Raw genomic sequence first — 14,868 nt, 5'->3', positions numbered from 1 at the left:
CTGTACAAGACTCCAAATTGCTTGGGTGGGCAAATTTAACAAGTACTTGTCTTAGTGGAAGTAGCATGTATTAGATTGAACAATGGAGGCATCGCTTCAGTTGGTTTGGACATCACGGTTATTTTAACTATGAAAATGCTAGTACCATAGGTCAATTTGGTTTATTCTAAATTATAGTTCATTCTTGCCTTTGAAGTATAAAATATTAAATAAAAAAATTAAACCCCAAATTATTGTTTTTACTAATTTGAATAAAAAGAAAAGATCTTATTTTAAATAGATGAAAATGATCCTACAAGTTCTCAAAGTGTTCTATTTACCTATCTCTTAGTTCTTACCCGGTGTTTGATTCGAAGTAAAATATATATTATTTTAAAAATATTTTTATATAATTTAGATAAATATTATAGAAGATAGAAATGACGGCGAATAGAATAGGGCGGAGATGAGTGCGTTGAAGAACACAATTAATATAGAATTTCACTTATAAAACTTAGAATTTCACTTAGCTTCTGTATTTTTATTAGAAGCTATTATTTTCATTTATAACTAACCCACTTACCTAAAAATTAATATTGATCTTGCCGACTATTTTGTAGGTAAGTGCGTCCACAGGCTGACAAGAAAGGGAATTCTTGCACTATACCAAATCTACTACTAGCATTTTCATCTTTTGCCATCTTTAGTACAATATCTTAGCTTTTTTTATTTTAATCTATTTCGTCGTTAAAATACTTTAATAACCATTATAGTATGTAAGAAATAGAAAGCACATTTGAAATTTGATGAAGTCTTGATTAAATTTAGATCGCGTTTTACAGAGCTTATTCGAAGGTGACACTTGTTGTTATCAATTAGACAGTTATGGTTAGATGATATAATTAGACACATATAAACGCAATTTTTATACGAAACATAAATTTAAGCGTGAAAATTTCATCTCGGAACTAAAAATATAAAAGTATATATAGCAAATTTATTAGTGATTTGAAATTTTATGAATCAAATTTCAAATGTGAATCTGTTACAACTTGAGTGATAGCAGGTGATTGCGTGGAGGATGCCACGACAAATATTCTTGTGGACGTATATAACACTTGGATATTGTTTTAAATAAGTATTTGTACATTAAATTTTATGTTTAATATATATACTCAGCCTCATAGACTTGTCAAGAGAGGCTGACCCACGTGCATTTTGTGAGGTACGTTTATTCGATAACTTTAAATTTATATATTTATATATATCTTGAAAAATTAACAGAAATTAAACATAATTAATAGTGCCCTCATAAAAAGTATAAAGGTATGCATTGTACAATTTGTAAATTATACTTTTTTTTTTTTTGAAATTTTACAAAATTAATATAAACGTAGTTTTCAGGTTTTGAGTTATATATTAAAAAAAATTAATACCAAAAAACCAAAAATTTGACATAATAAACAGACATAATATTATTGGTGAATTAATAGCTAGAACCTTTTTTATAAGCTTAATATTGGTGAATTTAGAGTTTTCAAATCTTGAGTTTGCCTTTACTTATCGAAATATTCTATCTAAACATTAGAATTTAATAGTGTTTCGGTTGAACACCTTAAACTCCTAATAAAGCGTTTCAATAGAAATTTCTTATTTTAATTTTAAAAAAGCTTTAGATAATTAAATTGATCATATAAAATAAGTTATTTTCTTTAATTAAATATATCAATCTTAATTTTGACTGTATTTTTATGTCTGGATATAATTTCAACTTTTAATAAATATATGGGTCGATAATTTTATAGGAAAGAGAACAAATATAGTCCACATGTCCGTACATACTTTTTTTTTTTTGGTTGATTGGAAGTGTCACACAAAGAGATTAGTCTGAACTGGCACTTGCTTGGCTTATATGAAAAGGAAAAAAAATAATAAAACAAAAAAATAATAAAAAAATTGGATGTATATTATATACTTTATTGTTTGATAATTAATATATGGGTCCATTGGAGTCTATATGTATATATAATATAATGTATAGTTGGTTGTGATAATTAACTACACAAGATGGGCAATTTCCTTCAAAAAATTTAAAAATCCAACCCCAAATTGAATTGTCATTTTCAAAACAACTTTTGATTATTCTTCACTGTCCCCTTTAAAATTTCATCAATCTTTTAGTGGCACAATGTCATTAGTTTAGACTTTGGAGAATGATAAGTTTGATTGAAAGCTCTATTAAATAAATAAAAAGATATATTTTATAACATTTATATCATATTTATTTTTCAATTACTTTATTAAGTATAAAATTCTATTTGATATGATTCAATTAATTTTTTATATTCTTACAAGTATATGTATAAGAAAATTAAAATATGCTACCTTGTATATTTGTTATGTTTTTGGGAAAAAACTCTTTAGGTATTTTTGTTATTTAAAAATTGATGAATCAAGAAAACATATTAGAAAAAGTTGTTAAATTTTTCTATGTCCAAAATTCTAGAGACGCACTCATACTACTAAGGTCCTATTACCCTCCTGAACTTATTTTATAAGTAATTTTCTACCTTTTTTCGGCCTACGTAGCACTAACTTGAAAAAAAAAATCAACCAGCATTGGGCCCACAAGATAGTGCCACGTAGGCCAAAAAGGAATAAAAAATTATTAATAAAATAAGTTCAGGGGGTAATAGGACCTTAGTATAGTATACGTGTGTCTCTGAGATTTTGGACATAGATTGAGGGAGTACTTGTACATTATCCCTTATAAAGAAGCAAAAATATAGCATAATATATTAGTTCTAGACGAAATGTTATTATGACAAATGACTGTTATAACAAAATTTTACTACATTTAAAGAAAGGAGATTGAAAGTAAAGTTGAAAAATCAAATAAATCCGATGATGACAAGGTGTGATTGGTTATTTTTATGTCATTGAACGATATTATAAGGGGTCGTTTGATAGGGTATAAATATAAAATAAATAATGCTTAATAGAGTGTATTAATAATGCTTGTATTAGTTATGCTCGGTATTACTTATGCATTATTTGGTTTGATGGAGAAGATGTTTAAGTACTTTTGAGGGATAAATTGGATCTTTAACTATGCTAATGCTTGTATTAAATCATTTTGTATTACTAATACCTAGAAATTCATGGTATTATTAATAATACACTATTCAAGACACAATAATGTGTATGTTGGGTTTTAGCAAGTGTGAATGGGAAAAGAAAAGAGAGAATATCAAAAGTGAGGGAACTACTTTGGAGGAAAAATGAAAAGTCATTCGCAAAGTGCAAACGAAAAGTCATTTCTTTGGATTTGGATTTGGACTTGGCAAATGATGTGATTGATTGATAAATTTTTTGGACAAAATTTATTTAATCAATTTTTGTTAAATAAAAAAAAATCCTGTTAATATTATCTCTTATAAATTTGCGGGTAACGGTAACATTCCGAAAAGTTGTTACTTTTTCGAAAAGTCGTTACTTTCCAAAAAGTAGTTATTTTCCTAACAGACACAATTTTTTCGAAAAGTTGTTATTTTTTTTAAAAGACACAACTTTCTGGATAAAATGGGTCTGAACAGATTTCACTGAACAGACATGTTCCTTGCTGAAAATGGCTATAAAAGGAAGTCAATTTTTGATTTTTTAATCACAGAAAATTTTTCTATCTCTGCATTTATTTTTCTCTCAAATAAAATCAAAGTGTCGATCGACTGAGTCTGTGCGACTTGTTGCTGTTCTTAAGTTCGTTGAAGTTAAAGAAGTTTGAGGTACCGCTATTTCTTTAACAGGTTTAATCCGTTTTATCTTGGGAGAAATTAATTCATAACCTTGGGTACAGTGAGGGGATTAAATTTCTTAAGGACACACAGTAGTTTCTGTTGACTCGGATTAATTCTTGTATTCTATATTATTTTCTGCTTCATCTTATTTCTGTTTCTGTTTCTGTTTATTAACTTTATAAATACAAGTTATTGTAAGAATAACAATCTTAAGAAATTTAACAGTTTCTGTATTTGAGGTTTCTGGAGATTAAAACCTTTATGGTTTTCTACTCTGCTTGAATTTTTATAATTCATTCGATTAACGATTAAAAGAACATAAAAACTTTATCGTTAAATCAGAAACAATTTGTGTAAAGATTTGTTCTTTACTGTTAGTATTTTAAATACTTAATTTATCTGTCATTTGTGACAGAAAAAAATGACTAATTCAAGTCAAACAAATGCTGGAACAGTAAGTGCTGCAACAACAACGGTTGCACATAATCGTTCAAATGTTGCCTTAGCACCGGCTGAGAAAACTGCAAAGTTTTTTGGAGTCGACTTTAAGAGATGACAGCAAAAGATGTTCTTCTATCTCACTACGTTGAGTCTGCAGAAGTTCATCAATGAGAATGTTCCTGTTATGTCAGATGAAACTCCGGTTGATGAACGATTCTTGGTAACAGAAGCATGGACACACTCAGATTTTTTGTGTAAAAATTATATTTTGAGTGGTCTGCAAGATGATCTGTACAATGTGTATAGCAATGCAAAAACCTCAAAAGAACTCTGGGATGCTTTAGAAAAGAAATATAAAACAGAAGATGCCGGAATGAAGAAATTCATTGTGGCAAAATTTCTGGACTTTAAGATGATAGACAGTAAGACTGTCGTCACCCAAGTTCAAGAATTGCAGGTCATAATCCATGATCTCATTGCTGAAGGTATAAATTTATTTAATGCCTATGTTAGAAATATTAAGTTTTCCCTTAATACTCACATAACCTTTAATGTAGGATTGATTGTGAATAATGTTTTTCAAGTGGCTGCAATTATTGAAAAGTTACCTCCATTGTGGAAGGACTTTAAAAACTACTTGAAACACAAACGTAAGGAGATGACTGTTGAAGATCTCATAGTAAGGTTGAGAATCGAAGAGGATAATAAGGCGGCAGAAAAGAGGTCACGTGGTAATTCAGCAATATCTGGAGTAAATTTTGTTGAAGAAGATTCCACAAAATTAAAGAAAAGAAAGAAAGCATCTGGTCCAAAAAGCAATCCTCCTAAGAAGAAATTCAATGGAAACTGCTTTAATTGTGGTAAACATGGTCATAGGACTAATGAATGCCGGGGTCCTAAAAAGGACAAGAAAAAGAAAGATCAAGCAAACTTGGCTGAATCCAAAGGAGAAATGGATGATCTGTGCAATGCTTTCAGAATGTAACTTGGTTGGAAATCCAAGAGAATGGTGGAGAGATTCTGGCCTCATGCCATGTTTGTGCCAACAAAGAATTATTTTCATCATATACTCCAGCACTTACAGATGAAAAATTGTTTATGGCAAACTCCGTTGTTGCAAAAGTGGAAGGAACTGGCAAAGTCCTATTAAAGATGACATCAGGCAAGGTGGTGACTTTGAATAGGGTCTCATATGTTCCAGAATTGAGAAAGAATTTAGTTTCAATTCCAATTCTGACCAAGAATGGATTTAAATGTGTATTTGTTTCTGATAAAGTAGTAGTAAGCAAAAATGATATGTATGTAGGAAAAGGCTACCTTAGTGATGGCCTTTTCAAACTCAATGTAATTGCAGTTGATATGAATAAAAATTTTGCTTCTTCTTACTTGCTTGAGTCTAAATGTTATTGGCATGAACGTTTGGGACACGTTAATAACAAAACCTTGCGAAAACTGATCAACTTAAATATTTTGCCAAAATTTGAGTGCAATAAATCAAAATGTCAAATTTGTGTCGAATCTAAGTATGCTAAGCATTCTTATAAATCTGTTGAAAGAAATTCAAATCCTTTAGAATTGATTCACACTGATATTTGTGACATGAAGTCAACACCATCACGTGGTGGGAAAAAGTATTTCATAACTTTTATTGACGATTGCACTAGATATTGTTATGTCTATTTGCTAAATAGTAAGGATGAAGCAATAGATGCATTTAGGCAATATAAAACTGAAGTTGAAAATCAGTTAGATAAAAAGATCAAAATGATCAGAAGTGATAGAGGTGGAGAATATGAATCTCCATTTGCAGAAATATGTTTAGAAAATGGAATAATCCATCAAACTACTGCTCCCTACACTCCTCAATCTTATGGAATTGCAGAAAGAAAAAATCGAACTTTAAAAGAAATGATGAATGCATTACTTATAAGTTCAGGTTTACCACAGAACTTGTGGGTGGAAGCTATCCTTACAGCAAATCAGATACTTAATAGAGTGCCTCACTCAAAGACAAATGTAATTCCATATGAAAAATGGAAAGGTAGAAAACCCAATTTGAAATATTTCAAAGTGTGGGGGTGTCTAGCCAAAGTCCAAGTTCCTATACCTAAGAGGGTAAAAATAGGACCTAAGACTGTGGATTGTGTATTCATTGGATATGCCACAAATAGTAAGGCATGTCGTTTTTTGGTTCATAAGTCCGAACATCCGGATATTCATGATAATACGGTAATGGAATCAGATAGTGCTGAATTTTTTGAACATATCTATCCGTATAAAACTAGACTTGAGTCATCTAGTGGGGGGATCTAAACAACCCAGAGAAGAACCAAAAGAGAATGAACAAAATGAAGAAAGTCCAAGACGCAGTAAACTTCAAAAGACATCTACTTCATTTGGATCAGATTTTGTAACATTTCTTCTTGAAAGTGAGCCTCAAACATTCAAGGAAGCAATGTTGTCTAGCGACTCAACCTATTGGAAGGAGGCTGTTAATAGTGAAATTGAATCAATCTTAAGCAATCATACTTGGGAGTTGGTTGATATTCCTCCAGGGAACAAACCCTTGGGTTCAAAATGGATCTTTAAAAGGAAGATAAAAGACGATGAAACTATTGACAAATATAAAGCAAGACTTGTTGTCAAAGGTTTTAGACAAAAAGAAGGTCTTGATTATTTTGACACATACTCACCAGCGACTAGGATTACATCAATTCGGATGTTAATTGCACTAGCTGCAGTATACGGTCTTGAAATTCATCAAATGGATGTAAAAACAGCCTTCTTAAATGGAGAGCTTGAAGAGGAAATTTACATAGAACAGCCTGAGGGTTTTGTAGTTCCTGGTAAAGAAAAGAAAGTGTGCAAACTTATTAAGTCACTTTATGGGCTAAAACAAGCACCAAAACAATGGCATGCAAAGTTTGATCAAACCATGTTGTCAAATGGATTTAAGATCAATGAATGTGATAAATGTGTTTACATTAAAGATACTCCAAATCAGGAAGTTATTTTATGCCTATATGTAGAATATATGCTTATAATGAGCAAAGACATTGCTAATATAAAAGCTACAAAGCGTATGCTTGCTAGTAAGTTTGATATGAAAGATTTAGGAGTTGCTGATGTAATATTAGGAATTAAAATTCTTAAAACTCCTAACGGTCTAGCATTGTCTCAAACTCATTATATTCAAAAGATACTTGAAAAATTCAATTTTTTGAATTCTAAAAGGGCAAAGACTCCAATTGATGTAAATCTTCATCTTGCAAAGAATAAAGGCGAAAGTCAGTTTCAATTGGACTATGCTAGCGTATTGGGAAGCTTAATGTATGTCATGAATTGTACACGACCAGACATAGCTTGCGCTATCAGTAAACTGAGTCGATACACAAGTAATCCTAATCATAATCATTGGTTGGCAATGAAGAGAGTTTTGGGATACTTAGATGACACTCAAAACTATGCTTTACATTGCAACAAATATCCAGCCGTTCTTGAAGGATATAGTGATGCAAATTGGATTACTGGGTCAACTGAAACAAAATCCACAAGTGGATACGTTTTTACTATTGGTGGAGGAGAAATATCTTGAAAATCATCCAAACAAACATGTATAACTCGCTCTACAATGGAGTCTAAATTCATTGCTTTAGACAAGGCAGGTGAAGAAGCTGAATGGCTCCGGAATTTCTTAGAAGATATTCCATTTTGGCCCAAACCAATGGCCCCTATATGCATACATTGTGATAGTCAAGCTGCAATAGGAAGGGCTGGAAGCATTATGTATAACGACAAGTCTCGTCACATAAGACGAAGACATAACTCTGTGAGACAACTACTCTCTAGAGGAATTATCACAATTGACTATGTGAAGTCAAAAGATAATGTGTCGGATCCACTTACAAAAGGCCTAAATCGAGAGGGAGTTGAGAAATCATCGACGGGAATGGGACTATGGCCGAGAACAAGTCATCGTGGCGGTAACTCTACCTAGAAGACTGGAGATCCCAAGATCTAGGTTCAAGGAGATAAAACAAAGTCATTGATGACGGTTCAACATTGTCAAAGGATAAAAAATATTATTATTATTTTATGATCCATTCTCATGATGAGACAATGTTTAGTAACCAGGATAAAGACATAAGGACTTTTTAATGGTTTCTAAGTTTGATACAGGGAATATCAAATGGTGTATCTATGGGATAACACATTTAGAAATCACCTATGTAAGTGTGAAGTGTAAGCCGCTTTAAGGAGAATCCGGTAAGGCCAGTTCTTTAAGCACTTACTATCCAAGATGTGTTCATGGCTGAAACGAACAAAACAATGAGAACTAAGAACAGTTCAAGGGTTGATTGTGTGATATATATTGTCTAGGTATACATCAAAGCTTGACGGTTCAAAGATATCAAATCTACCGATTGACCGAGTATATCCGATATATGTTCAGTACGAAAAGCTTAAAGGGAAACCTACTTATCCAGATGCGATTAACCTTTACCTACAAGACACACAAGTTTTTTCATGCATATGTTTTAACAATAGCCTTCCCCATTCATGTGGGGGATTGTTGGGTTTTAGCAAGTGTGAATGGGAAAAGAAAAGAGAGAATATCAAAAGTGAGGGAACTACTTTGGAGGAAAAATGAAAAGTCATTTGCAAAGTGCAAATGAAAAGTCATTTATTTGGATTTGAATTTGGCAAATGATGTGATTGATTGATAAATTTTTTGGACAAAATTTATTTAATCAATTTTTGTTAAATTAAATAAATCTTGTTAATATTATCTCTTATAAATTTGCGGGTAACGGTAACATTCCGAAAAGTTGTTACTTTTTTGAAAAATCGTTACTTTCCAAAAGTAGTTATTTTCCTAACAGACACAATTTTTCGAAAAGTTGTTATTTTTTCCAAAAGACACAACTTTCTGGATAAAATGGGTCTGAACAAATTTCACTGAACAGACATGTTCCTTGCTGAAAATGGCTATAAAAGGAAGTCAATTTTTTATTTTTTAATCATAGAAAATTTTTCTTTCTCTGCATTTATTTTTCTCTCAAATAAAATCAAAGTGTCGATCGACTGAGTCTTTGTGACTTGTTGCTGTTCTTAAGTTCGTTGAAGTTAAAGAAGTTTGAGGTACCGCTATTTCTTTAACAGGTTTAATCCGTTTTATCTTGGGAGAAATTAATTCATAACCTTGGGTACAGTGAGGGGATTAAATTTCTTAAGGACACACAGTAGTTTCTGTGGACTCGAATTAATTCTTGTATTCTATATTATTTTCTGCTTCATCTTATTTCTGTTTCTGTTTCTGTTTATTAACTTTATAAATACAAATTGTTGTAAGAATAACAGTGTATAGCTAATACATAACGTGAAAAAATATATCAAACTAGAGACTACTAATACACAAAACTAATATATATATTATTTTTATTATTATACTCTACCAAACAACCCTTTAATATTTTAAGTCAATGTCATCATGCATAGAAAAGATTTAATCAATGCATGTCTCAATTCTTTTTTTCTTTTTTGGTATTCCTACATTTTATAGTTAGTTATATTTTTTAAGGGAATTAAATTTCGTGGTTAAGCAAATTTATACTATTTAATTAGTCATTATAATTATAGTTTGCTATTATTACCACTTGCGACTAATATTAACAATTATTTACGTGGGATGACTTCGAGTTAGTATGATTAGCCACGTTTATATAATTCACCACATTTGTATAATTCACAACTGACAATTCTTCGTTTGATTTGTGTATGTATACGGTGATTAGTATTTAGATATGACAATGATTTCCTTTGTTTTTCAGTTTCATCACCATATACATTTAATCCTTTTGTGTATGTAATGCAAATTGTATAACTGCTTAAAGTTCATATGTCTATGTTTCTATCAATTCGTTATTTTAAGTTTTATCATATTTGTATAATTCCAGACTTAATATTACTCAACTATACAAAAACTCGTGAGTTATACAAATGTATACGTGAATTATACAAACGAGGTGTGAATTATCCAAATCATTGCCCTCTCTCGCTTTTCTTTCTCCTCCCCTCCCAATTTCGCTCGCCAGATATACCAATACGTATGTATATCGGTTACATATATACAATTATCTAACCGGTATACATATACAATTCACCTCTCTACCCTCTCTCGCTCGCCTCTCTCCTCCATCTCCCAATCTCGCTCGTCATTCTCCTCCCCGTAACATGTAGCTACGAATCATAATTAACAAACTATAGCTATGAAGCATACTTAAGATATTTTTGAGTGTCTTTAATCATTAATGTTAGACTTCGGTTGCATATTTATCAACCTACTCTTCAAACCTTTCAAACATAACTAACTTTCATATGATCATCACCTTATGGGCTTACCTATGTATTCATGTGGTAGTAATTATCTATCACCCATATATCAACAGAAAAATTATGATTATGAAAACCTTATCAAACGTAAGTTTTTTGTTTGTTGTGCATCTCGAAAGAACAAAGTAACAAGTCAAGCCTCACGTCATTACTCTAGTATCTTTATATTAATCTCTTTAAACAATCGACTTTGATATTAATTATTGAGCTAACACAATCAAAAGTAATTTTGTAAATATTTTTTGCTTTGAGTTTAACGCATGATTTCTCCAATAATTTAACAAACTAAGTTCCACATATCGTCTTGTTGAACTAAGTTGCACATGGTCATATAAACGTCTCATCACCTTATGGACTTATTTGGATATTTACTATGTGCTGCTTGAAATGGTAATGTAATGTCAAACTCACTCGAATTTTTTTTGGGAGGGGGGTTGGGGGGGGGGGGGGTTACAATAAAACTAACCAGCGTAGTCATTGAGAATTGTTCAGATGTTAAATTAACTATCAAATGTAAATATTAACTGGTTCGAATCATAACAAAATTTATGTATTATTTATACGAAATAAAAAATGAAATAATTAATATTTGCATAATTCTAACGAACTGTCAAACCACTCTACATATATAGCACGCAAGGAACATGTTGCTAAATCAAGATTATAGAAACTAATTAGAAGACAGCATATGATGAGGCTGGCCTTCCATTCTGTTGTATTAATTACTTGGCAGTGCAAAATTTTTTGTACAATGCCAAACCACAAAAACATCACTATACATCACAATTCTAAATAAGTTAGAGTCGACTATATGAATTATATTATACATATTGCTAGATCCCCATTTGATAACAATAACAAAAAGATTTTGCTAATTTTAAAAGTGAAGTCATAAAAGATTGAGACAAAATCAGAATTTAACTTTATAGATTTCAAATTTTATAAGAATAATTTCAAATGAGTTCTAAATTTAATAATCGTACATATTTAATAAATTTCTTTATACAAATATATTATCTAAGCAAAAGTTACTGAATTCAATCAAACTCAATCCAGGCTTCTATCTCTCTCCCTACTCGTGGAGAAGACATGTTCTCATGCACCAGTAAGAAGGTGCGAGAGGTTTGCTACGATGGATGCAAGGATTGGTAGAAGAAGTATATGAAAGCGGTGATTAGCCATATATAACGTACCAATAACTTAGTGAGAACACGACTAGTGAGAACTCGATCTTAGATAGAAGAATAAAAGAAGAAAGAATTGTGAATATGAACAGACACATAAATCTAAAAGGGTAACACAATTGTGTTTGATTACAATGATCAAGCCCATTTCATCTTCTCGAATTTGCTCGGAATCAAAGTCTCTCCAATGGCTGTATGCTCAAAGAAATCCCCAAAATATTCGCCGTCAAATTCCCCAAACGGCGTCGGGTAAACCCATCCATCACCGGAGTTACTCAATTTCATCTCTTCCGATTCAAAAATCCCTTCCAAATTCGGCAATTCAATAATCTGACCTAATTGATCTTCCGTTTCCATCGATTCACTGTGTCTCAATGTCGAAGAAACAGAGGAATTTAGTTCATCCATGGCAGCTGCTTTAGCAGCAGCAGCTTGAACATCTCTAGGTGAAATTGACGCTGGACGAGGCAACGATTCAACAAGTTGAGGAAAATTGAGAATCGCTGAATTCCCTTTGATGCTAAGCGCAGCAACGTCATGAGCTCGTGCAGCCATTTCAGGTGTTGGATAAGTACCCAACCAAATTCTCGATTTCTTACGCGGTTGTCTAATCTCAGAAACCCATTTTCCCCAACTTCGCATTCGAACTCCTCTGTATACTGGGTAAGTTTCATCTCTTGTTCGTTTCTCCTTTTCCTCTGTTTTTGACACGGATATGGAAGATGATTGTACAAGCTCCGCCATTAATTAATGGTGATTGAAGTGGACAGTTACACAGATGCTCAGAGAAGTTTGTATCGAATGCCAAAAAAGTAGGGAATATATATATATACGAAGAGAGAAGAAAAATCATGTAATTCGAATTACCATGCTAACGAGAATGAAAGAGAAACATAAAGGATAGTCCGATGCATATTCTTCGTCGAAAAAAATTAAAAGAGGTAAAAATAAAATAATTAAGACGTAATTGGATCTTTAATCATATTATTGCATGTATTTGAATTCACTTGCGCTATTAATGCTTAGAAATTTATAATTTTAATAATATATATCTTAACATATAATAGAGTGTATAATTAATGCTAGTATAAAAAATATTTTTTCTATTCATAATTAATTGTTATGTTTTTCTTTTTAGAGTTAAATTATAAAAACTTTAACCAATAATTTATGATGTATAGTTTCATCATATTTATATGCAAAAAAAAATTGTAATTTATAGTACTTTTCATAAGTTTTTAAATATATATTTTTTTAAAAAAATTATTAAATTAACATAATCTAATTTATCTTTAAAAATAAGTCAAATTGACTTTAGAAAAAAACACAACATGACAAATAAAGTGGACAGAGGGAGTATATGAAACAAGGTATTATTAATAGCAGTTGTGGAGTAACCTACAATATCCCTTCGTCGAAGAATTACATTGTATAGTTAGATAATATATATATATATATATTGACACGTTTTGACTTTTACACGATTTTATGTCTTTATATTTTGACACTCCTCGGTCAAAATTATGATATTGCCACTGACTAATAAATAAAACCAATGCATGCATTGGTTTTACCAGTACACTACCAAATAACAAATTTTAAGTTAAAATAATCAAAATAAGTTAAAAATTTTGAAATAAAATTTCCAAGTCAAAACCAAAAAGTCAATCACAAAAATATTTAGGTATAAGGAATAAAAAATTAAATTCACTCTCTGATTGAAAAAGTGTATCAACCTAAGAAACTATTGCCTCACATTAAATAGCCTCACACAATAAATTATCAATCATGGAATAAGTTTTTTCTACCCAACCAACACAACACATTGATACAATAAAATAAAAAAGTGAAATCACATTAAAGTGATGAAAATCACATTGCCACTTCACTAACGAGGTCACTATATAAATACGTCACGAGGTGTAATTGGACACCTATTCACATAAAAGTTTCTTTTTTATGTGTATAATAAATAAAATAGTAAAAATTAGCAAAAAAAAACAAAAAAACAAAGTATATTTAATGAGCTTACGTTGCTCGAAAACAACATAAAGTGAAAATTAATTTTGGAAATGAAATTAAAGCTTTAAAATAATATTTATTCATAAGTAAAATAAATTATCAAGTAGTACTATCATTGTATTTCAATATTTGAGAGATTAATGAGTAGAATAACATTTCTTATTTAAATTACTTACAAATAATGGTAGATTTAGCTAATTAAAAAGGTGTTATATTTCTGAACACATACGTTTACTGTGGTCTTTTTCAGCTCAATATCATAATCATCCACGTATTTTCGTTTATGTGTTCGTTAGAGATTGCTCAGTGTTCCTATATTAATGATTTTCCGTTATATTAGTGATGTAACGTGTGAACATAGGTGGAATTAAAGATTGATACATTAGTGATATTCAATTGAGGAAATTTCAAATAGTTTTGAGTTTATAATTTGAGAAAATAAGGAGATAGATAATGATGTTACATATCGTATTGAAATGGAGGTATACAGTTGAGATAATATATGATAAAAATATGTTACGAAGATTTAAATATAAATGATTAGACTTATTGTATTGTATGAGATAAGATGTTGATCAAACAAACGAACATGTTTAGAAAAATGGAGATGAGGAAAGTGAGGTTGAGCGCTAGTTTGAGCATGTGAAGAGAAGGTGCTCGAATATATCATAAATTAAGGAAATGTGAGAGGTTAACTATAATAGGTTTTAAAAGAGTCAAAGGTTAAAAAATAGTTTCTAAAAAAGTCAAACTTAAGCCTTTGTTAGGTTAAAAATATGAGAAGTAAAGGAGTACCATTGTTAACTTCTATAAGTCATATTAAACGTATTTTAAGTTATTTTTAACTTTTGTGAGCGTGATTAGGGAAGGGGGGGGGGGGGAGGGTAGAGAGTAGATAGAGCTAAATTGTATCTGTATATCAGTTAGATAATTATATATATGTAACTAATATGTATATGTATCAATTATTGTATTTATATATTTGTACACAATTTGATTTCGTACACAATTGAATCGAACTAAAACATTTGAATTTGTATATCCAATCTCTG

At 30.8% G+C, this 14,868-nt stretch overlaps 1 protein-coding gene across 1 annotated transcript; it reads right to left on the bottom strand.

The window, feature by feature from the left end:
• Nucleotides 1-11,271: 11,271 nt before the first annotated feature.
• LOC101256853 (dehydration-responsive element-binding protein 3) lies at nucleotides 11,272-12,754 on the bottom strand. The gene has a single exon (XM_004252453.5). The coding sequence runs from the start codon at nucleotides 12,536-12,538 to the stop codon at nucleotides 11,933-11,935; it is 606 nt and encodes a 201-aa protein (XP_004252501.2). The 5' UTR covers nucleotides 12,539-12,754; the 3' UTR covers nucleotides 11,272-11,932.
• Between the last annotated feature and the right edge of the window lie 2,114 nt (nucleotides 12,755-14,868).

Source organism: Solanum lycopersicum, chromosome 12 (genome assembly GCF_036512215.1).
Source record: "Solanum lycopersicum chromosome 12, SLM_r2.1".
NCBI lineage: Eukaryota > Viridiplantae > Streptophyta > Magnoliopsida > Solanales > Solanaceae > Solanum > Solanum lycopersicum.
Note: the sequence above shows the minus strand (reverse complement) of the source record. Positions and strands in the feature narration are given on the sequence as shown.

What these genes read in the sequence shown, in the direction of transcription:
- LOC101256853 (XM_004252453.5), bottom strand. Translation starts at nt 12,538, where the DNA reads ATGGCGGAGCTTGTACAATCATCTTCCATATCCGTGTCAAAAACAGAG.